The following is a 24,721-nucleotide window of genomic DNA, read 5'->3' on the forward strand; positions in this document are numbered from 1 at the left end:
AGTAGACAGCCTAGTAGGGTAAGAAAGGTTTGGGGGTTGCTCTCCCCAACCCTTTCCTCTCTGTTCATCCAGCCCCCTTATCTTCCTTCTTCCTCTCTTCTCCCTTCTTGCTGGTGAGGGCATAAATCTCACATGTCTATGTTGTACATACCACTGTAGCAGATTGTAGATGATAGTTAATCCTGTATATTTTTAGAGACTTTGACACTATTTGGAATTTTACTTCTATAAAATCTCACTTTAAGTTTTAGCGTCTCTTTATTTAAACATAAAAATCTCAGAACTGTTCAGGTCATAAAAAATTCCTCTTCACTAACTCATTTAGAAAATACTTTAGTAAACTGATTCTCTAAAATTTATTTCTTAAAGCATAGGTGCATACTTTGGCATTTCAAAAAAAAAAAAAAAAAGATATCCGGTGGCTCCTTCCTTTGCTATTTAGAATTAAGTCATCTTTGAAGATACATTTCCCTTAAAGTTGCAAGACATTTTTTACAATTGAAAGAGTTGGAAGGAACCACAACATTGTAACTTCCAGTCAGATGCTCCACAGTAATGAACAAAGACTTGGCTAAATAAGCCAAGAATAGCTTTATTAGCTCTGCCTGGAGAAAAGCACTATCGTATTTGGGCCTTCCTAATGTTTGCACATTGCTTTGCATATATACACATAATGTTTCTTCGGTGACTTCCTGTGTTTGATTTAATTTTTGAGTAAATGAGATTTTGTAAAGGTGGATATGTTATATTGGCATAATGTCTATTTAAAAGAAACCACTACTGTCTACTGAAAAAAAAAACACTATTTTGTTTCCACAGAAACCTGCTAATATTTTAGTTATGGGTGAAGGTCCTGAGCGAGGAAGAGTAAAAATTGGTATGTTTTATTTTTGATAAGTCACAGTGTAGCACTCTTTTAAAACTTTTGCAGACAGCAATATCACTTCTAACTTTTGCTGTAATGATATGCTATATTCATGTAGTTCCTTCTTGATCAAAGCCATTTCTAAAGAGTTTACATTAAAAGTGAAAAATGTTTCACACTCTTAAAAGGTGTCAGACAATCTTTAGAGATTGAAGTGTTCTAATTATAAAATAAGCCAGGGAAGTTTTTTAGAAACCTTTGCCTTCATTAAAAATAGCCTGTGGAGGTGAGTGGCTTCTTTCCATGTTAGAAGCCAACCTCACATTTAGTCACAAAGGCATAAAGCAAACTAGTAATTAACAGCATCAGTTCTGTTCACCTGATCCAGTTGAGATCAGAACATATGCCTCTGTTGACCTTTCAACATTAGGAATTACAAACTAGGAAAACCGTGGAGGCTGGAGAGGTACAGAACCTTAAGTTCTAGAAGGCCTCTGCCTAAAGGGAAAAGAAAGTAACAAGCATTCTTTACCTTGGCATGTTTTTTAATAGCTCTGTTTTCTTATATATCAGAGCAAAATTTTTACCCAGTTCTGGTCTGGTACCTATAAGGATAAAACTGAATTTTTAAATTCTGTTGTTTTTTTTTTTTCATTGTCATTTCTAAGTTGTCTTTGTCACATTTATTTAGTTTGTTTTGTGTGTGGGTAGAAGAAGTGTTGTAACTAAATTATGTTAATTTAAAGGCAGCAGGGTTGTGGGAGTATATAAAAAAAGTAAAGAGTACTTTCTGATTGCAACATTTAATATAAATGCAAATTATCAGCTAATTTGTACCATTTAACCGACAAAGAAAAACCTAGATGTTCCTAACCCCTCTTCCCCATCCTCCCCTATAAATTCCCCAGATCTCACTTTCCACTTTTAATGAGACCCTCAGAATACTCTTTTATCATGCAAACCTCACAAGGTTTTTAGTATCACAAACAATTTGATGTACCTCGGAGTACTCCTAGGCATTGACTCCCTTTGACAGCCAGACCCTGTCAGTACTTAACTCTATAGGGTCACCAAATGCCTTCTAAGTCCTAACTTGTGTTTTAAAAAGCCCAATTTGGTTGCATCAAGTTCTTCAAATGTAAGTTCAAAGTGTGCAAAATAAAAAAGACCCAGCCAAACGGTAGTTACAGACATTTTTTTTTACTAAGATTTGGAGAAATTTTATGTAACAAAATAATCTAGTTTGGAATTATGCATATGATGTAATGCATATGATGTGAGCAGGTTTGGGGGATACTAAAGGCTTAAAGCATTCACATTTAAGAAGAAATATTAGTTCTTCTATAAGCCAGTATTTAGTAATCTGAGTCATGGTTTTAGTTCTTTACCAAATTTCTGTGTTGGTTTTTTTTTAACCTCCGTAATTAAGAAGGGTAGATGAGAGCCTCCTTCATTAAAAATGTATATTAGGAAAGCAAAACCAAATAAATGGTGGATGAATCTTGAAATTTTTGGTAGGTGGTATGAACAGGTGATCATTCATTCAATGTATAATTGATAAAAGCTATGTGTAATGACACTAGATAGATACTAAAAGAGATGAAAAAAGACAGTTTTTGCCTTTAAGATTACAGTTTAATAGGATAAACAGTCATGCCTGAATAACTACACTACATATTAAACTATGTCAAATGCCACAACTTCAGTTCTGAGGTAGGAGTTTATGACATTTGTCAATCATTTAATTTCTTCTTTTGAAAATTTTTTCTTTTTTCCTCCTGAAAAAGGAGGTGATTGAACTATATGACCTTTTAGAAGGTCTTTTCCAGCTTAAATTACTGTGATTCTTTAAGTTAATAAAATTCAACCTAAATAAATGGGGGAGAGATAGTGGTATTAACATACTGTATAGTCATGATTATCCCAGTTACCAGGCTTATTGATGCAAATAATGGAAAGCCTTATTATAACTCAGCTAGTTTCTCAGTGCTTATAACCAATACAAAGAATGGACATGAAGTTTAACAACCCTGTCCCCAGTGGTAGTGTGACAGGCAGAAAGAAATCTGCCTGAGAGTATAGGGTCACGCTTGACCTTTGCAGCAAGCATATCTATAACCCAGATGAAGAATTCAGCACATTTTCCCTATCTTAACAGTGGTAAAATTAATCAATTAAATTTGTAAAAATATATTGACTTAACATTATTATTATCTTTATTTGCAGCTGATATGGGCTTTGCCCGATTATTTAATTCACCTTTGAAGCCTTTAGCAGATTTGGATCCAGTAGTTGTAACATTCTGGTACCGAGCCCCAGAATTACTTCTTGGAGCGAGACATTATACCAAAGCTATTGGTGAGTATAACTAATTAAAATTCCATGGCATTTTAAAAGTGGCTTTGTTATTGTAAAATATATGTATTTCTGTGTATTAAACCAAATAATACAGAAAACTATAAAAATAAGAACAAAAACTGTCCTAAAATTCCACTACTTAGAAACACCATTATGAGCATTAGGAATGTATTATTCTAAACATCTCTCTCTGATAGATATTTTAAAACTTCTTAAATATATGGGATCATACTATGCATTCTAAGTAAAAATATATTTTAAATTTTACTTGAGAAGAGAAATAAGCACAGTAAAATTTCTAAACCATTAAACTTCAGACAAATGTTTCTTTTTTTCACCAAAAGAAATACTTCTAAAAGATCCCCTTGGAGTTAAGGAGAAAAATTATGGGAAAAGTGGTTTAGGATATCATAATTTGCTTTTCAGTTTTTGATTATGTTGATTACCTCCGTACTATTAAGAATTGGGAAATTAGTGCTCTTTTACTTCTTCAGCCTCCCAATTTATAAGCTCTGTTAGAAATATTGTTGTCATTATTATTATTACTACTTTGTTGATGTTTACAACATTTATTTTCTATTTACAAACCATAATTTCCACAATTTATACTCAGATCATATATTGTAACAGATTCAGTGCTCAACTCCCACAGTCCTTTTTCCATACCTTTTCCATTACTGACATCTTTATTGTGCCTCATTTTATTTCATTGAATTTTTTCATCGTGTTCTTTTCTTATGTGCTTTTCTTTTCTTTTTCCCATTGTTATATGTCTTTACTGTTTACCTAACTTGCTGTGTTCTCCAGAATAGCATTAAGCCTGCTTTTGTTTTTCTTGGTTGATTCCATCCAGAAGTCTTCTATGCTATGCTGTATTCTGGACTGATTTTCATCCTGGCTTTTCTTTTTCTTTTTTTTTTTTTTTTTTTTTTTTAATTCCTTTGAGTTGGACATATTTCCTTCTGTGCTTTATTATTTTGCTATAGCATATTCTCAGCTTGCTTTGGAAAGGTGTCTTGGAGGTAAATTTTCCCGTTCTTGTATTTCTCAAAAATGCCTGTGTCTTACTATATCATGCAGTTTGGCCAGGTTTAAAATTCTAAGTACAAAATAACTTTCCTTCAGTATTTGATGATGCTCTTCCATTGGCTTGTAGCATCAGTGTTGCTAATGAAGATTCATGCCAGTCTTGTACTCATTCCTTGGTGGATTACCTGGGTGGTTTTTCTTTTTGCAAACAAATAGGATTTCTTATCCTTCTGTTTTACAGTAATGTGCTGACCACTTGGTAGGCACATTCAGTCTGAAATTTGTATTGTACAACCCATGTCTGTGGAAAACTCTTAAACTAGTCTTTGATCTCTTCCTCTGTCTTCTGTGCCTGTCTTTCCTAAACTGAGTGTGGGCATATGTTGGACTATTACTGGACTACTTGATAGCACTTTTCTTAGGTTTTTCTGCCTTTGTCTTTTTTTCTCTAAGAACCCCTTCTTATTCTCTATTAGTTTTTTGTATTATTTTATGGGGGGAAAAAAGCATCTCAACTATCTGTGAGGATGGTGATAACAGTGCTTTTTAATTGTTTGTAATTTGCTTTTTTCCTGAAATAATTAGGTGTTTTCTTTATAGGCTCTCTTTTTATTTATATGTCTCAGTTTCTCCCTTCCATGTGGCAAGTGTTCGTCCACTATTTGTTGACCCTCGATTATCTCTTCATATTTAAGAATCAGCTTACAGAAAAGTGCTTGGGAACTTTGTGGACTTAGATCATAGAGCTGGTTGAGTGGCAGATTTCAGAGTGATCTAGCAGAGAACTATCGTTAAGAGGGGGATCCCCAGGTGCTAGCATGGACAAGCCTTTGTCCTGAGGGCATTCAGATTCTTTAAGGGAAGAGTCTTCCAACTTTAGGTCCTAGTTTTGTACCTGGTAGTTTCAGGGCAGTGGAGGGGAGCAGGAGAAGGAGAATCAACTATTCAAAACACAGACTTTGGGAAGAAAAAATAATACAGACTTTGTAGCTTGTCCTCTAAGGACAGAATCTTCCAGAGTTGTACAGGACAATTCTGCTTCACACTCAGCAAAAATACTGTGGCCTGGGGCCTTCTCTGAGCTGTTCCATCTGCCTTCCGTCTTCCCAAAGTAAAGTGTTCTTATGTATCTCTGCCTAGATCAGGTCTTCATATGGCCAGTCCCCCCCCCCCCTCTTTTTTTCAGTTCTTAGTCAAAACACTACTTCTTCAGAGAGAACCTCAATGATCACGCAGTCTAAAGTAGTCATTCAGCCTTCCCCAACCCACTTCCATCTTACTGCCTTGTTAGCATTGTATAGTATCTAAAATCCACTAAAGTAGATAGACCTTGCCTAGCTGGTCACCCTAGTAGGCACTGTGTGCAGTGAGAACTCAGTACTCTTTGTTGAATGAGTGAATGAATGAATGAATCAGTCAGTCTTATCACCAGTGATCTCCTCCTGTTCTTTTTATTACTATGGATTACTATTAACCTTTCTTACTTTGCTGCCATTTCAGTGTATACTCAAGAAGGGAAAGAAGAAATGCTTGTGATCATTCCCCCATATTAATCCTTAACCCAACGTGTCTTTCTTCAGAAAATCTTTATGTTCACTAATGTTCATAACTGCTTTGAGATCATATTTCATTTTATAAAAAAGTAAAGGCAGATAAATTAAGTCAGTTAGATACAAGACTTCTCTGTACTATCTTTGCAACTTTTCTTTAAGTCTAAAATTACTCCCAAATAAAATGCTTATTTTAAAAAAAAATCAGTTAGAAGGAAAAGTAAAAATTACTGAAGCTATTTTATTACCTGCACATACGTTTGGTTATCTTTTTTATAAGTATATTCTGAGTGCTTAGAATATAAACTAATATGATGCATAACTATTTTTTCCACCTAGGAAATGAATATTCAAAAGCATTGTTATTTTTGATAAGACATATTAATAGACTACACAGATAAGGTAGTGATTGCCTGGGATGCCTGGGAGGCTCAGTTAGTTAAGCCTCTGCCTTTGACTCAGGTCATGATCCCAGGGTCCAGGGATCAAGCCCCACATCAGGCTCCCTGTTCAGTGGGGAGTCTGCTTCTCCCTCTGCCTGCTACTTCTCCTGCTTATGCTCTCTCTCTCTCTCCCTGGCAAACAACTAAAATGTTTAAAAAAAAAAAAAAAAAAAGATTGCCTAATCTTAGCTGTTATCCACTGAAAACTTTGAATTGATTTAAATTAAGTAAAAAATACGCCATCACAGAAGCTAGAGACTCTGACTCTATTATCTTTTTCTCAAGAAACTTATATTTTGTTGTGAACATTGCAATTTGTATAACCTGTTATTCACTAGGACAAGCTGCAGTTGGCAGTTTTGATGCAGGACTATTTGTCACAAAGCTAAACTACTAGCAGTTAGGTAGATTCCTTTGTTCAAATGGCTTTATAATTTGCAAAAGAGAAGGCCTTTCTTCATATTTTTCCTCTCTTCCTCCTTCTCATCATCCAAATTTATTGGATAACTATTAGCTAAACTTTTTAAAACTTAAGAAAAACCAAAATGTATGCAAATTAATCCAACTTCTAGCCTTAGCTTTGTCACTCAGGGTGGGATGTGTGTGTGTGCTTGCTCACGTTCGCACACATGCTCACCCCCAGGTAAAACATTGAGTTCTTTAGCCTCATTGTTTGAAAGTGGGAATTTAGACTAAATCATCTCTTCAACTCCAAAAGTTCTGTGACCCTGGGTAAAACAGTTGCTTCTGAGATAGGAAGAATATAGAGGGAACAAACTGGGGTGCAGATGATTGAAACCAAGGTCAGGGCAGCCCCTCTGCGGTGGTGATCCCTGCCCTATGAACACCTGACTTGGCCAAGAGCAATCTTTAAAACATTTTTCCTTTATGAAGACATTGGCTCAAAAATGTTAAATATGGGTATCTTTCCAATTACTTCTTTTTTTGAGAGAGAGAAATTCTATGTAAACCATTTTTAATATAAATTTTAAAGAATAGAATAAAGGAATAAAAATGCAAGCCTCTTCCGTGATTCCCATCTTTCCCACACAATCCCATTCTGTTACTTATGTAAGTAGCCTGAGGGTCCATTAAAGTATAAATTCCCCTCACCACAGTGAAAGCTACTTACCAAGAACTTGCCTAGCATTTTTACTTCCCTGTCAGATGGTTGTAGTTTGAGCAGCTAATAGAAGAACTTTTGTAGTTCAGTGCACAGATTACTTATTCAATAGTTCATTTTAAGGGCATCATTTAGAAGGGTGAAATCTGCTAGTGCAGTTTGGTGGATTATGTTAAACTGAAGGCTACTAAGAAGCAGCCAAAGAGCATAGGGAAAAAATGTTCCCATCCTCTATTGCAAACAGACTTTGGTGCTGCAGTCTTTTATTCACTTGTACAAAACTACAAGCTGAATCATTAAGCCAAAGAGAGTAAATAATAGGTTAGTAAACATTGTACTCCCAGTGACAAAGTTTAATTCAGTTTTGAGTATTTGGGGGTTTTGTTTGGTTGACTTCATGGAGAAACCTGAAAAGGGAGTTTCAGTCTTTAATTAATCATCACTGAAGCAGTCTTAAAGTTTTACTAAAGTATGGACTTTTAAACTCAGATGTTTGTTTTCGAATAACTGAATGCCCACTAATTACATGACATTCTATTAAGTGAGAAATAAGATAGGGAGAATGAGAATTTACTCTTTTATTAAGGTAGAAACTTGCTGTTAATACATCTATTGATTAATACTTTAACAAGCTCACCCCCAATTTGGGTCCAATTAGTCTGCTAATTGCTATCTACTTTGCCTAGTTAGCTCAATAGCTGCACAAAGCATCGCAGAGTTTGAGAAGTAGATGAGATTTATATGTTTTTACTTTGGAAAGTGCTAGAAGGAAGTAAAGTAGGCTGGTAGGTGACCAGGAAAGGACTTTTCCATGAACTTGGCACATTCGGGGCCGGGGGGGAGTTAAGATAGTTAGGAGAGACGTACGTACACAGATTTAGAAATTTTTCTAAAATAATAACCTGTTTAGCTAACTTCATGATTAATGTCTGGATCAGGAATTTGAAGAAAGGAAGGATGGTGATGAGATTGCCAAAAGGTAAGAGAGAATAGAAAAGATAAAGAGAAGAAGGTTCTAAGGGTAAGAGTAAATAAAGTCGAATAAACTATTTCTTCCTACTTTCTGACCTTTTATTTTAGAAGCAGTTTGTCACTTTAAGGATATAGCTATACCACTTACTTACCTCTCATCTTCCTTACATGTTAGTTTTCTTTAGTATTTTTCATAGCTAACCAGAATGAGTTGTTATGGTGTCTTCTAGATGCTATGAGTAGAGTTTTAAACATGCAAATTAACCCATTGACCCTTTTTGTGATGCTCCTTAGCTTGCATATCTTTTCCTTTGATTAAGATTATCATAAGTCAAGTTATCACATGGGGTACATACATCAAAAGAATAATCACAAAATAATTTCTCCATTTACTTTCTGATACTAAAAACAAAATAACGTGGCTAGTATGTCTTCATACTTTTCTGTATACTGGTATTGGCTAACTTGGTTCTCATGATGTGGGAGAAAATGGATATGCAAACCATGTCCTTTTCAAAAATCACTTGCTTGTAGTTATGGTGTACAATCTTAATAGATGATTAACTTGTTATTCTGAAATCTATAAATGTGATCATTTTACCTTAATTATCTATATTCTAATTTTAGATTTTAGGAATTCTGAGTTATTTTATAAATTAAGATCTTTTTCACATTTTCTATTTATGTGACAATTGTTAACATACCTGAACAATTGGCTTTAATAAAATAGTGGTTTTTATTTTTCCCTCTATAGTTGTTTATATTTACCACAGGTATTGGTTAGATCAGTCAGAAACGACTGATTGTCTGCTCTGTTCACACCATTGTACTTAGCATAGAGAAGTTAACTTTGCTGGTTTAGGGCTTTGTTAAAGTTGGAACTGAGTAATTTCAGTTTTAAATTCTGAAGTGGCATGTAGATCTTTCCTCTATTAATAATAGTTCTATTGAGTAAAAGTTTAATATAAATGAAAGTTAGCTTATATCTTAAAGTGAATGAGAGGAATTTGTTGTACTTGAGGAATCCATTTTGCCTGGCTTTTATAACCAATTCTAGTGAATTTATACCCTTTATACCTATCGTAAAGGTAGTATTTTGCTCCCTATTTTCTTATCCTTATTAAATTGCAAAATCTGACTCCACTGTAGCATAAAGAAATACTTCGAACAAAAAACTGTTCAAGTAGAAATGCAGTTTCATTATAATACTTGAGATCAGGCATTATCTTTCTCCTGCTGTAATAACACCTTGCTAACTCGTGCTAGCATGAAAGGATAATTATTAGACTTTACAAATTAGCAAATACATAGACTAGATAAAGAAAAAATATTTTTACCTCAAAAAATTATGCTGATTGTTTTTGGCAAGTATGCCCAATTTCAAAAGCTATTTGGTTTTTCTATTTTTGTTTTATTTTCTGTTTTATTTTGTTTGTTTGTTTGTGGCTCCTGTGCTCCATATGCAGCTTTGTATGTATTTCACAGATAAGGTAATGTTTGATCCATTTAAAAATTGCCAAAATTTTAGCTTACTTGATTTGAACTTGGAATGAAGCCCCTGGGTGGAATGAAGGTATAATAGGGAATGAAAAAATTGGGATGTGTCGGGTGGGAATATATATTTACAAGCAATATTCCATGATATTTTTAATGATAATTGCTTTAGGAATTAATATGACTTATTAGGAAAAGAAAAGAAAGAAAAAACAGTCCCCACCAAGATAAAAATGCATTTTCTTTTGGAAAGAACCACTTTATTTTCCTCCTTTCTTTTTCTTTTTTCCTTTCCTTTTTTTTTCTTTTCTTTTTTTTTTTTTTTCTTTTTGTTTTAAAGATATTTGGGCTATAGGGTGTATATTTGCAGAACTACTAACGTCAGAACCAATATTTCACTGTCGACAAGAGGACATCAAAACTAGTAATCCTTATCACCATGACCAGCTGGACAGAATATTCAATGTAATGGGATTTCCTGCAGGTACACATTATGTTTTTGTTTTTGTTTTTAAATCACTGTTGTTTGAACTTAGTTATCTTCATTGGAAAGGTGTATATCTTTAGCTGATGAAAGCTATTCTTACTCAATTCTTTATATTTATGGCTTGCATTAATCAAAGATCCTTAGAAATAGCAAAAATTTATAGAGTTCACAAATTAGCATAAAGATATTTGTGGGTTTTCTGAATTTGAGGAGTATATTTTTGTTTCATTTTATTCTTTTGTTTTGTTTTGTTGTTTAATATTCGAAATGATAAAATATTTGCTATATCTGTATTAAAAGGTACCTTTAGTTCTTACAGATAAATTCAGTAGTATGTATTTTTGTCTGGCAGCACATATAATAATGCCAATACTTGGTATTTAAATACAAATTTTGAACATTATTTATATTTAGGGCACTATACAGAATCACATTATATTAAATAACAGAATTTTTTACCCTGTAACTCTTGTCAGTAAGAACATTCTTTTAAGTGTTCTGTTAGAACAGCAACTTTGCCTACACTGATTGGCAGCAGGGAGAAAGTTGTTTAGGTGTCTCATCACAGGCGTCAGACCCCTTAGTTTTTCAGCGGTATCCCCATCCCTTGTTATGCCATGGCATGGTAGTTCATCAGTATCGAAAAACTCTGCCCAGAGGTCTAGCATAATGAAATTTTGCTTTAAAAAACCTACATAATATTGGCTAGTCAGGTATTTATTAGAAATTATTTCTTACTAGGAATTTTTATCAGGTCAGGGTAACTCAAGACTAATACAGAAATATCTGGGAGTTCTAATTTCACATTTCCTTGTAAGAGTGTTAACACAGATACTAACTTACTGCAGAATTGGTCAGTGGGTCTGTGAATACTGCTTTTTTGTGATGAGAAGTTTATTTATTCACTAAACATTTGAGTACTTGCCATGTGCCAGGCCTTGTGTTATGCATAAAATAATGTTGATATAACTGGCATGATTCTTGCCTTCTTGGAATTTGTATTGTACTACTTGAAGTAGAATGTTTATAAATAATAGCTATGGTTTGAGTAGATGTGAATGTGTCCACCATTTCTAAGGCCTGAGAGAAAGGAATGTGGTTTACAAGGCAGTGGAAGAGGGGGGTGGCCTCTGCAAGAGATGATTCTTAATGTATAGTTCAACAGTTAGGGGATGCTCAGATTATAAGAAAGTTGAAAAGCAGGCAGTAGGGTTTAGATTTAATGCACAAAAGAATGAGAATCCATGATAAGTTCTTGAGAACTAGTGACATTGTTTACGTTATATTTTAGAAAGATTAGTATGGTTGTGGTAGGTAAAACTCAATTAGAGAGAGGTAACTGAAGACAGGAAAGCCAGCTGTTTGCCTATATAGCAGTGCTCCAGGTGGAAGGTGATAAAAAAGATGGAGAATAAAGGACAAATACAGATTTTTTTATATGTAATTGAAGGAAAAGTAAAAGATTATCTCAGGATGTCTATCTTGAGAAATTAACAAAATAGAGAAGCTAGAGCAAGGAAATAATTGAGAAAATCCCATATGTATTTAGTTGACTTTACAGTGCGGTGTCTTTGGAGGCTAGTTGCACATCTCCGTGTAGGGAGATTGAAGGCAGATGTCTAAAGGTCATTGAAAAGCTAACAGTGCTGTGAAGCTACCTGCTGTAGTCCTGCAGCTGGTGGTCTTTCAGGACAAGTCCATTGACCGTGATGAAGAAAACTAGCTAGTAGCACATGTTGTTGAGGCAACTCTAAGGCCAGCAAGCCAACTGAAACATTTTCTTCTTCATATAAGTAAGCTGGGGTTGTTAATGTTACTGAAACTTGCCAAGCCACCAGCAGACTTATTTGCATACTACTTATGTCCTACCCTGTTCTGTTCCAGACAGTTGTTGCTGCTTACATTGATCACTGCTGGAAAACAGTATATTTAATAAAGTGAACATAGGAGGTCATGTTAAAAATAATGCATCTTACAACTACAGAGGGGGGAGATTTGTCATTGAAGAGACTGGTTGCTGATGTAACCAAGACATTGAGTAGTAAGGGGGAAAAAGTGGTCCTACAAACAGAAATAGAAATATTTATTAATAACTTATTCCTCTCTACTTAGAGAAATTGAGGTAAATTATAGTAAATTACATAGAAAGTAAGCCCTAAAAAGATAAACTTATAGAGGTCTAATGCTATACAAGGGATGAGAATTGTATTTATAGGTCAAGATAAGATATTTACTATAGCTAGTCATTTATTTGAGGTCTGTGTTTTCATGGAGATTCAAAGTATATAAGACATGTGATGAAAATTGAGGTAACTTTTATTAAAATTCTTGAGAATAGGAACCTAGACAACATAAAATTTTATCAATATATTTCACAGATAAAGATTGGGAAGATATAAAAAAGATGCCTGAACATTCAACATTAATGAAAGATTTCAGAAGAAATACGTAAGTTGGAAAGAAAATAGACCTTTGTTGATTTCTGCTTTTCCAGAATCCTCTGTATCAAAGATTGAATACTCAATGGAATACTAAACATAAGCTTATTCTAATAAATACTTTTACTTCTTTACTTAATAAATATTTTATCTTTTAAGATATTTAAGTGATATAAAGAAGGTAAACAGCTAGTTTTAGCAGCTGATTTGGATATGAGAAAAAAAACTCTTTCCATATTTATTATTTTCTGGAAGCAAGCATCAGTGGAAAAGATCACAGCTGAAGCAGTCAGAAACTGAAATAAGCAACCTTGCTAGCCATCACTTGCCCACCCACCTGGATTGTATAGTCATTTTAATCAGGTTTTCGTAGAGAAGAAGGAATATTTCATTTATTTATAATGCAAGATCAGAGCATTGGGAGAGGACAGTTTAAAGGCCTATAACAAATTTTTTAAAAATTTTAAATTTGTTTTAAACCTACTAGAAAGGCTGAATTAAATATTTGACCCATATGTTATTTAAGAGAATTGTTAAAATAACAGTCTTATAAAAAATGCTATTCAGTATATATTATTTATGAAATTATCTTGTGTTTTCTCAGTGGTATCCATTCATAAGTGACTAGTGTGAATATTGAATAAAATATGAAATTGAGCTAATGCTATGCCAATTATGCCATTTTCAATAAATATTCTTTATCGGTTGTGATTAAAATGATTGTTTGGAAAAACTTCAGCCAATGTAAAATTAACCTCAAAATCTCATATAGATATTTCATAGTATTTCTCTTTCAGGTATACCAACTGCAGCCTTATCAAGTATATGGAAAAACATAAAGTTAAACCAGATAGTAAAGCATTCCACTTGGTAAGCTTTAGAGAACAATAATAAAATTTTTTCCCTGGTTAGCTAACCAGAGGTGTTTTGGGGTCAGTTTATACGGTTATTTAACACTCTTAGAGTACTTTAATGGTAAATCCAGACATCTTGTTGCTGCGTATTAGTAAAGGCATGAAAACTTGTTTTTCCAAACCCATAACACGGTTTAACAGACTAATGTTTGGTTACATTAGGTTTTTTAAAGATAGTTATTGTACCAAGTCTGTCAAGAACATTTTTAAAATTACATTTATTGGTTTTCATCGATTTTTTTTTTTTTTAAATTTCAACAATTTGAGAGAAGAATCTAAAAGAAAACCATCCCAGTACTCAGAAGTAACTTTTACAAATTATTTTGTATTTCAACTTTTTGAAAGATTATTTTTAAAAATTTTTAACTCCCAAGATACTCTTACAAACTTGGGTATTAGAAGTCCTTCGGTGATGGTGTGTATTAGTTGCTTTTTCTGGAAGAATATGAGATGCAGAATTTATTACTGTATAATGGAAAAATCGTTTATTTTAGAATCTAAATGAATCCATGCACTATTGTAATTTATGACATTATAGTCAACTTTGCAGCTTAAATTTGTTTATAGTAAAATTTCCATTTTTATATCATAACAATTAAAAATGATTCTGGGGTTTTTTTTAAAGTTATATAACATACAAAGGGGAAATTTCAGGGAGTAGGTTGTATTGTATTTGGCTTAAAATTCTTTTCGTCCTTTATTCTCAGTATTTTTAAATGAGTTCATTAAGTGGGAATTTGTCTTAAAAGTACTGTATTTTCCTTGTTACAATAGCAGGCCACTTGCAAACATTTCATCTATTTTGTTTGTTTCTTCTCTGTCTTCTGCTTCTGCTTCTACGCCCTCTGTTTATTTTTATTTCATGTCACATATCATATATTTCATATCTTATCAGCAACTTTAAAAGCAAGGCCTAACCTATCTTATTGCCACACAATATATTATTATCCAAATAATGGTTTCTTATAATGTACTTATAACAGGACCCAAACAGGAAGGTAAGTTAGAGCCTTATTTATTCTAATAAAATAATGATAATAGTGGTAGGCCCAGAGTCACAATTCAGGGGACTTGCTCTTACTTAACCCCAACTTGCTGCTATTCAGTGTAGTCTGCAGTGACTCTCACAACCATCACCACTGAAATCCCAGAGATATATTTCCCTTGCAGCTTAGTTGCTTGTTTTTACCACAGTGACCTATCTTGTGTAGACCCATCTGAAAGCTCTAATGTAACTCCATTAAAACTGTTGAGCATTTTAAATGGCAAACCCATGCTTTTCCTTTCACCTCTAAAATTAAAGTTGTGCTTCCACTGAAATATCGGATCATCATAATTAAATTTAAATCTTCCCATCCCAGCATTTCCTCTGTATTTTTAAATTATGTCTGTCCTCTGATTGTGTTCTCCCATCAAGTCTCAATGCATCTGTTGGTTATCAAGTGCGATCCTGGTCCTTAGCAGTAGAATCCCCAGGGAACTTGGTAGAAAGGCCACTCCTCAGACTCCTACACAGATATCCCAGAGCTCTGGGAGTGGGGCCTAGCAGTCTGCTTTGAGAGGTGCTCCCGGGGTACTTCTGATGTACTCTGAAGTCTGAAAACCACCACATTAGATCAAAGAGGATAAGCAGAGACCACTATTTAGATAAGCTCTTAAATCACCTACTAAAATCAAATGTTCTAAAATAAATAAAAATAAATCAAATATTCTAGTTCATAAAGTCTTAAGTGAACTATGTTTTAATGAAAAAATTCTGAATTTTCACATTAGCGTGACATTTCTGTAGGTAGCAAAAAATAATTAAAATAATACTAATAATGGCAGCTAACACATACTGCTTTCTTTGTGTTAGGTATCACTAGACTTGCTTTCCATGTATTTCCTCATTTAATTTTGAAAACAAACCTATGGTAGTAGGCGCTATTTCTAATTTCCATTTGACAAATGAGGTTACAGAGAGAGTAAGCAACTTGTCCGAAGTCATTCAGCTAATAAATGTCAGGTGAAGACTTGAACCCAAGCAGTACCTTTAAGTCTCCATTCATAATCCCTCTGTACTAAACAAGTTCTGTATCAAGCATCATATTTATTTAGACTAGGATAGCCCTGGCCAGGAGAACTTTCTCTGATGATCTGCACTGTCCAGTAGGGAACACATTAGCCACCTGTGGCTCTTGAGCTCTGCAATTGTACCTGATATGAATGAGAAATTGATTTTTTAAGCTTAATTTGGTTTTAGTTAATTTGGTTTTAAATCTAAATAGCCACATGTGGCTAGTGTATTATTTGTGCTATAATAATTTCCCCTTAATAGAAAAGGAATAGAAAATACAAGATTTGAGTCCTGTTTTAAATTGTACAAAGCACTTTGCATAATGTAGATAATTAATTTAGAGTAAGAAGTAGGTTTAGTAGCCTCTTATAGGAGAACCAAGTAAGATCCTGATTATTAGAACAACTAAATGTCAATTACTACATCAAATGTAATAGTCAAGTTTTTCCTGTTGTTAATTTGGGGGAATAAATACCCTTCAGATTGTGCTGTTTTCATCAAAAAGCATATACGTTCCACATATGCCCAAGGATATAAAACTATGAGAAGTAACGCAGTAATGTTTTTATGATTTATGGTTTCAGCTTCAGAAGTTACTTACCATGGACCCAATAAAGCGAATTACCTCAGAACAGGCTATGCAGGATCCCTATTTCTTAGAAGATCCACTTCCTACATCAGAGTAAGTGATCAATGTGTTAACTCACCAGCATGGTAGAATTTTTTGGAGCACGATTGTTTGAGTTGTCATCTCCAAGTTGCCACTCCTCCTACCTGGGGACCCAGGGAAATCCCAATGACAAGCAAAAACTGAGTTCTGATGACTGAGGTATCATTTCAGGCTTTTAGAGGTAAGAGGCACTCCTGTTCCTATATTCCTTAATGAAACATGGCCAGCCTGGGCTTCAGTGGGGCACCAGGTACACAGTGGTGGGTTGTTTATGTGTGCTGTGGCGCACTCAGACTCACGGAGATTGCCCGCTGCTTGCAATTACAGTTTTATGTTTCAATGGCAAATTCCATTCCCAAATAAATTTGTGTTTCCCGTGTCATCTTTTATATGTAGAAGGGAGAGTTAAAAAAAATTGTGTTCACATAGTGACATTTCCGCTGGAGTCTATATTTGGGTTGTAATAATAAAAGAGTAAGGCCGGAATAAAAGAAAATTGAGTCATATTTGATGATTATTGATTATTTTTATACAATGAAATCCCTCCCATGGCCTGCTGTAATGTCACTGATTAGAAGAAAAGATTCATCTTGTCACAGTTGCGCAGTTGAAAGGTACTTATTCTAAAAATATGGAAACAAAATCTGTCTTGAAAGAATAAAATGAATAATCTGAAATATTGATTGGCATGCCAGAAATCATTTTTCTTTTTTCTCCTGAGCAGTGTTTTTGCCGGTTGTCAAATCCCTTACCCAAAACGAGAATTTTTAACAGAAGAAGAACCTGATGACAAAGGAGACAAAGTAAGTATTAAAGTACATCTGTCTGCTTCTTGTTTTATTCAATGCCATGGTAACATTTTCTTGTTTGTATTTGGTTCTCCTTCTGAGTTGAACTTTATTTTTCTATTTAACCAATTGAGAAGAACCAGCAGCAGCAGCAGGGCAATAACCATACTAATGGAACTGGTCACCCAGGGAATCAAGACAGCAGTCATACACAGGGACCCCCATTGAAAAAAGTGAGAGTTGTTCCTCCTACCACTACCTCAGGTGGACTAATCATGACCTCAGACTATCAGGTATTTCCAGTTTATTTTGTACTTACTTGACATATCAGTATTTGTATATGGGTTTGTGACCTTTGGAAAATGCAGTATAACTAAGAAAATGCTGACCTTTATGTACCTGGGGAAATATGTTGACCTGAGTGTTACTGACATGGAAAAGTACTGACTCTGGTACAGAACAGGGTACTTACTGACTTTTGAATTAGACAGACCTGGAATGATCAAACTTAAGTTATGCCATTTATTAACTGTGTGACCTTGGACAAATAATATAACATTTCCTGGCTTTAGTTTTTCATCTGTAAATGAGCCTGGCCAAGCCTTACTTATAGTTGTAATAGGAGTAGATGTAATAAATCCTAGCCCCTCATTTGTGGTAGGAGCTCAATCAAGGCTGTTTACAGTATACCAGGAATGATTAAGAACACAGGCTTTCAGGGGTTCCTGAGTGGTTCAGTCAGTTCAGTGTCTGCCTTTGGCTCAGGTCATGATCCCGGGGTCCTGGGATAAAGCCCTGAGTTGGACTCCCTGCTCAGCAGAGGGTCTGCTTCTCCCTCTCCCTCTGCACTACCTCCCACCCCCCGCCCCAGCCTGTGGCCTCTCTTGCTTGCTCTCTCTCAAGTAAATAAATAATATCTTTAAAAACAAACAAAAAAAAACACAGACTTTCAGATCCCAGCCGCTGACTTTGGGTAACCTTGAGTAAGTAATTCAGATGTTCTCAGTTTCCTTATTTGCAGAAGTGGTTGATGGCAAGTGTGAGGTGGAGCTAAGGATTAAATGAGAGGACATATGCTAAGGCACAGCGGCTAGCCTGCTGTAGTGCTTAACAGAGGGTACCACTTTTTTGTCTGCTTTTATTACCATTACCATCATTAAAATTCTTAGTAGCATTCATAGTACACAGTAAGCACTTCTTAAGTGGTGATGGTGGTGCTAGTGATGACTGTAATAATAAGAGCTTGTTGGGTGCTTACTATGCCAGCTTTTATACCAAACATGAAACCTACATATTTCCTTTGATCGTTGTGGTAACCCTGTGAGGTAAGGGTGATCATTGTCATTCCAGAGATGCTCAGAGAGGTGAGGTAACTTCCACGTGTTCACCTGAGCTGGGGGTAGACCCAGGACACAGGCTTAGATCTCACAACCAAGACTGCTCCGTTGTCTGCTTGTGGATCCCCTCACGTGGCATTGCCATTTTCTTTGCAGGAAGACCACTTGGAAAATCATATACCACCTCCCTGCTTATTCTAATATTGCCAGCTCACCTGGGTCTCAGTGTGGGGAGGAAACTGGAAACTGGACCAAGTAAAGTTATTTACCTACTGAAAGAGAAAAGGAGATCTTACTAAACTAATAAGGTTCCCAGAGCCTGCTATGACCCTTCAGAAATGAGATCTTAACTCTTTGCTTTGGTTAAGGAAAGGTCCAGTCTACCAAACCATAGAAATTCTTGTCTGCCTGGGTAGTAAATAACTCTTTTCTGGGAAACTAAACAAGGAAATCAAGGACAGACATCTCTGGGGGCTCTTGTTTGTTCCAGCATCTTTTTGTCCCTATCCGGGTGGGAAAAGTACATCCCTCTTGGCTCAAGAATGTGTTTGCTTGCTAAGGTGATGGCATCCTTGGAATGAAGCAGGGCAGTGCTCGGACTTTTGCTATTGAAACCAAGAAAATTGCTGTGCTTCTTTGTTTCTTGATGTTATCATCTGATGGTTGGTTTTTGTAGTGACTATAATTTCATGTGTTTACTCTTTTTAAAATGTTATTTTGCTAGAGTTGGTAGAATTTAGAATTATATGATTTATTGAATGTGCTTTGAAAGGAGGAGGTAGTAAATTATGGTTAATAAGTTATTATGTTTGTCTTGGGAGCTAATAATAAGAGAGAGGTGCAGGAAGGGAATAATAGATCAAAATCACAGGACTCAACTCTATCTCTGTTCTTTCCCTTTGTGCAGTTTTTAGAATTGAGAATAACATTGTTCTTACGTTTCTATAATTATAAACTTAATTTTGTATATAACTTGTTGCAGAAAATAAAATTCATTAAAGGGCATAAAAATATTTAATGCCTAAGAAAATGATTCTGCAGTACCATTTCTTGTCCTGTTCATTTTTATTCTTTAGTCACACATGTACTGGGAGCCTTCTGTTGAAGAAACCAGCATGTAAATTAGCTTTGAATGTCTTCGTGTATATATCATTAAGTTCACGTATAAACATCTCAAGCAAATTAATTATTACTTATCAGGTGGTTACAAAACAGCTTAAAAAGGGGATTATTGCTATAGAAAAACAATGAACTGCACAGCAGAGTCATGAGACTCAGCTTAGTATTATTTACTGGCAATACTTCTGACCTTAGCTGACATTAAAAGATTGGGGGTTTTTGTCATTTTTATTCTAAAGCTAGTACATGGCTCGAGACTTTTAAATTCTTACTGCATCTAAATAAATGACATTGCAAACCTAAGCCTCACCAGCTTGGGATGGAGCCAACTCTTAGAAACACCTGACTCTGCTTCCTTGCTCATTCTTTTGCAGCGTTCCAATCCACATGCTGCCTATCCCAACCCTGGACCAAGCACATCACAGCCACAGAGCAGCATGGGATACTCAGCTACCTCCCAGCAGCCTCCACAGTACTCACATCAGACACACCGGTACTGAGCTGCGCTGGAATGTTGTCGATGCACTGTTGCTAGTGCTGCAGGACTGACGGTGCAGCTCTCTGCGGGAACCTGGTATGGGCCATGGGAATGTACTGTACACCCACATCCTCAAACTGTCCGGTAGCCAAGTTCCACCACTTTTCACAGACCGGGGTAGTGGCTTCCAAGTTGTACCTGTTTTGGAGTTAGACTTGAAAGAAAGTGCTAGCACAGTTTGTGTTGTGGATTTGCTACTTCCATAGTTTACTTGACATGGTTCAGACTGACCAATGCATTTTTTTCAGTGACAGTCTGTAGCAGTTGAAGCTGTGAAATGTGCTAGGGGCGAGCATTTGTCGTTGTATGTGGTGAATTCTTTCAGTGTAACAACATTATCTGACCAATAGTACACACTCGCACACACACACACACACACACACACACACACACAAGTTTAACTGGTACTTGAAACATACAGTATATGTTAACTCAACAAAATAACCAAGACTCAAAGTGAGATTATTTTGGTACACCTTTCATTTTAGTGTCTTATCAGTGGGTTGATTCATTTTCTACATTAATCAGTGTTTTTCGACCAAGGCTATTGCTTAGGTTTTTTTGAAAGTACAAAAACCACATAGTTTTTCCAGAAAGGTTTCAAAACTCCCAAAGATTAATTTCCAACTTATAAGTTTGTTTTTATTTTCAATCTATGACTTGACTGGTATTAAAGCTGCTATTTGATAGTAATTAAATATGTTGTCATTGATATAAACCTGTTTGGTTCGGCAAACAAACTGAAATGATTGTCATAGACAGTGTTTTATTTTTCCTGTTGGTGTTGCTGATTAGTGAGCATGCTTTAAGATGAAAAAAGCATGAATGATAACTTCCTCTGAAAGGTGCGGCATCCCATTCAGATATTTTGTCCTGATTTTAAAGCTGGTTGGTGTAGTGCTATTAAAATTTTGTTCAGTTAATTTTCCTTTTTAAAACTTGTTCGCACGTTGTTTAGGGTGCCCTTACTTCAGCAAAGGAGAAGGAGTAGGAGAGCCTTAGAATTTTTGAGGAAAAAAAAAAAACCTATAACATACAATGTACTGTATCAAACTATTTTACATGAATGACACAAGTATTCTGAATTTAAAAAAAAATTGAACATTGTTAAAAACAAGGTGTTATGTAATAAATTTATTTTTCATAAATCAAAATATGAAGTTGGCTCTATTTTTATATACACATAGGTGTTTTAAAGTACTCCTTAACAAGTGGCCTCTAACTAAATCTTTTCAGTTATTTTCCTTAGTAATGTCTATATATTCTGCCTCCGGAGTGGAGTGGAGTAATGACTTATGATTTAGATATGGATTCTTTACTCTGCTGCACTATAATAGAAGATGTCAACTAGACTACCTTTCTAATTGAAAGAATTATGATGAGCCTTCCATTTCTAGAATAAAGTCTAATTCAGTATGCTGAGAACAATTTGTTTTAGCCCAAATAATTATTTTTCCTCCCTCCTTCAGCACAAAACAGAGCAGATTTAAAAAGCTAACATAGTTTTTTTCTTAAAAAGTCAGCTCATTCCTATAAAAAAATTCTAAAAAACATCTGAAGAACTGAGGAATTCCAATCCCGATAGCCCTATCACAGTAAGAACAATTCAGGAGCCAAATCGGCATTTCCGCGTTCTCTCTCCCCCCGCCACAGCTCCTCCACACAGCGTGAGGATCTGATCCTAGAGCTCTGTCCTCAGCACCTTCAGGAGATCCCCTCTGGCCACGGACTGAGTGGGTCTTACCTAACCATGTCTTCTTGTTTCCTGCCACTCGGATTGTCTTCTGTTTTGCGTCCTACCTTTGATACAGTGACTTCCAGCCTTCATGGGCATGAAGATCATCCGCAATTTGTTTTCCCTGGATCTAGTCCCCAGAGGACAGTTTGGGGGAGTGGGGGAGGGACATGGAATCTTCATTTTTAACAAGCTCCTCAGTTGGTTCTGATGTAGAAGTCTGAGGAATACACAGGGAGAACACCTCCAAGCTGGTCTGAAGGTTGAGCAAACAGCAACATTTCAGTCAGTGGCTTGGAGAGAGGGCTGCCCTGTTGACAACCCACCTTCTCCTGCATAAATTTCAGAAAGCAAAACCCATTACCACAAATTCCACTGTAAATGTTGGAAACTCCTAGGGCTCAGTTCTCTGGTTTTTAAATTTATCAACCTCCTTTCTTGGCGTGCTCTGTCCAGTCTCGAGGAGTTCAACATGTTGGGGACTATCAAATATATATATCCAGACTATTTCATATATAGTTCCTGATTCATATATTTAATTGCATCTGTGACACATAGACAAATAACATACCCAAAGCAACCACCATCCTCCAGCGCATTCCTTGGTCTTTTTCTCTACATTGCGCCCACCACCTATTTTTGACCATTTTCTGTCTCTTCCCTATAGAATGGAAGCTCCGTGGAAGGATCCCTGTTCCATCTCAGCCTCTCCTCTTTCCATTTGCTCCCAGGTGGTCTCACCCAGGCTCAGGACTTGTGTAGGCTGATAGTTGCCAGATTTCCCATCCTGACCTACCTGCTGTATCTGACTCATTATTGAAGATGGGTTCTAGACTGAAGACATCCAAAGAGGACTCCTGGCTCTGCCACTGCCCCCTGCTCCTTTTACAGACTTAACCATCCCAGTGACTCAGTGACTAGGAACCCCCTCCCTCCCAGTCATCCAAGCCACACAGAAACCTTGGCACCATCCCCTCTCCCACACACTATATCCATTCTACATGCAAATCTTGGGTGCTTTCCCTTTCTATCCCCAATCGAACTGCCCTCACCACCTTTACTGTGTCACCCTGTGCCAAACCACAGCCATCCATCTCTTCCCTGGACTTTTTTTTTTTTTTTTTTTTTTAAGATTTTGTTTATTTATTTGACAGAGAGAGACACAGCGAGAAAAGGAACACAAACAGAGGGAGAGGGAGAAGCAGGCTTCCCGCCAAGCAGGGAACCCGATTCGGGGCTCCATCCCAGGTCCCCAGGATCACGACTCAAGTCAAAGGCAGACACTTAATGACTGAGCCACCCAGGTGCCCCTCTTCCCTGGACTCTTACACAAGCTTCCTGCCTGTTTCCACCCTAAACTCCCTCAGCGTCCCCGCACCCCCCACACATACACAGAGCAGTCTAAGTGACGATTTTAACACAGCTCATGGCCCTCCCCTGCTCTCATCCCTCCAGTGCTTCTGGCTCAGTGAAAGCCAGGCCAGTCCCTGCACATGGTGGCCTCCTATTTCTTATGACTGTCCTCTGTGCTGTCCTTTACTGTTCCTCGAGCCTGTCAAGCACGTCTGGTCTCACGGCTCTTAGGCTCTATTCTGTCTGCATCTGCCCCCTGCTCTCCCCCGTCAGTTCTGGGCTGCCTCCCTCACTTCTTCAGGCCTCTTTAGATCTTGTCTTAGGGAGGCTTATCCTTTCCATTCTGAAATAACAGCCTGTTCTCCACTTTCCCATTCCCTATCTCCTTCACCCGGCTTCATCTTCCCCGCCCAGCACTGACCCCACTAATTTACACTTGTTTATTGTTTCTCCCCACCCTACGGGAAGATAAACTCCACAAAGGCAGCCTTTTTTCACTGAGATGTCACTGACATGTAACATGATGTTTGTTTGGGGGGTGAGAGGTGTTGATTGGATATACTCCAGTATTGCAACGTGATCTCCCCCACAGTTAGCTGGCACCTCCAGGCAGGCTTTTTATGTACTATAATAATCCCAGCAACTGCAAGAGCGCCTGGCACACAATAGTGCTTATAAATATTTACTGAGTGAATGAATGAGTGCATAAGTGACTTTGTATTTGGATGTCAAATAGCATCTCAAACGCAGCGTATATAAAAGAGAACTTTTCATCTTCTCTCCCTAGCTACCATCTAGCTTCCGAACTGGTGCCTGGCTCCTGCTCCTGCTTCCCCCCACACCTTTCTGTAGCCTGCCTTCCACATAGCAGTGATCCTTTCCCCTCAGAACAGTCCTTACTACTTGGCATTTTTATACATATATATTTTTATTTGTTTATTGTCTGTCTCCCCCATGGAGGTGAAGACTTTGTTATCCTTTTAAAGATAAACTAGAATGATCATTGTACATGCTCTTAATCCTTCAGTGGCTTCCCATCACACTTCGAATCAAGGCAGAGTTTCTCAACATTGTCTAAAATACTCCGGTTTGTTGGCTTCCTCTCTGTTCTCATTTACCCTCTCCCTCCCCATCGATGACTCTACTCCAATTACTTTAGACTCCTTTGTTTTCCTTGCTGTGCCTTCACTTGGCATTACACCCCCATGTTGTTGAAACGGCAAGATTTCATTCTTTTTTATGGCTGAGTAATATTCCTGTGTGTGTGTGTGTGTGTGTGTGTGTGTGTGTGTGTGTGTATCACGTCTTTATCCATTCATCTATCCATGGGCACTTGGGCTGCTTCCATAGTTTGGCTGTTGTAAATAATGCTGCAGTAAAAGTGTATGTGTCTTTTCAAATTAGTGTTTTCATATTCTTTGGGTAGATACCCAGTAGTGGAATTGCTGAATC

At 36.4% G+C, this 24,721-nt stretch overlaps 1 protein-coding gene across 4 annotated transcripts in view; it reads left to right on the forward strand.

Annotated features, from left to right (window-relative positions):
• Window positions 1–21,207, forward strand: part of CDK8 (cyclin dependent kinase 8) — a 124,110-nt gene extending 102,903 nt beyond the window's left edge. Inside the window, exons 5-14 of one of the 4 annotated variants that reach the window (XM_032314528.1) lie at window positions 820–877; window positions 3,092–3,223; window positions 10,175–10,318; window positions 12,700–12,769; window positions 13,557–13,629; window positions 16,314–16,411; window positions 16,975–17,013; window positions 17,124–17,202; window positions 17,325–17,480; window positions 20,018–21,207. In XM_032314528.1, coding sequence (XP_032170419.1) covers window positions 820–877; window positions 3,092–3,223; window positions 10,175–10,318; window positions 12,700–12,769; window positions 13,557–13,629; window positions 16,314–16,411; window positions 16,975–17,013; window positions 17,124–17,202; window positions 17,325–17,480; window positions 20,018–20,143 — 975 coding nt within the window. In that variant the 3' untranslated portion in view covers window positions 20,144–21,207. Of the gene's footprint in view, window positions 1–819; window positions 878–3,091; window positions 3,224–10,174; window positions 10,319–12,699; window positions 12,770–13,556; window positions 13,630–16,313; window positions 16,412–16,974; window positions 17,014–17,123; window positions 17,203–17,321; window positions 17,481–20,017 lie in introns of all 4 variants that reach the window. The other 3 variants (XM_032314527.1, XM_032314530.1, XM_032314529.1) reach the window with 3 other exon arrangements.
• The last annotated feature ends 3,514 nt before the right edge of the window (window positions 21,208–24,721 follow it).

The sequence above is a fragment of the Mustela erminea genome, chromosome 15 (genome assembly GCF_009829155.1).
Source record: "Mustela erminea isolate mMusErm1 chromosome 15, mMusErm1.Pri, whole genome shotgun sequence".
Lineage (NCBI taxonomy): Eukaryota > Metazoa > Chordata > Mammalia > Carnivora > Mustelidae > Mustela > Mustela erminea.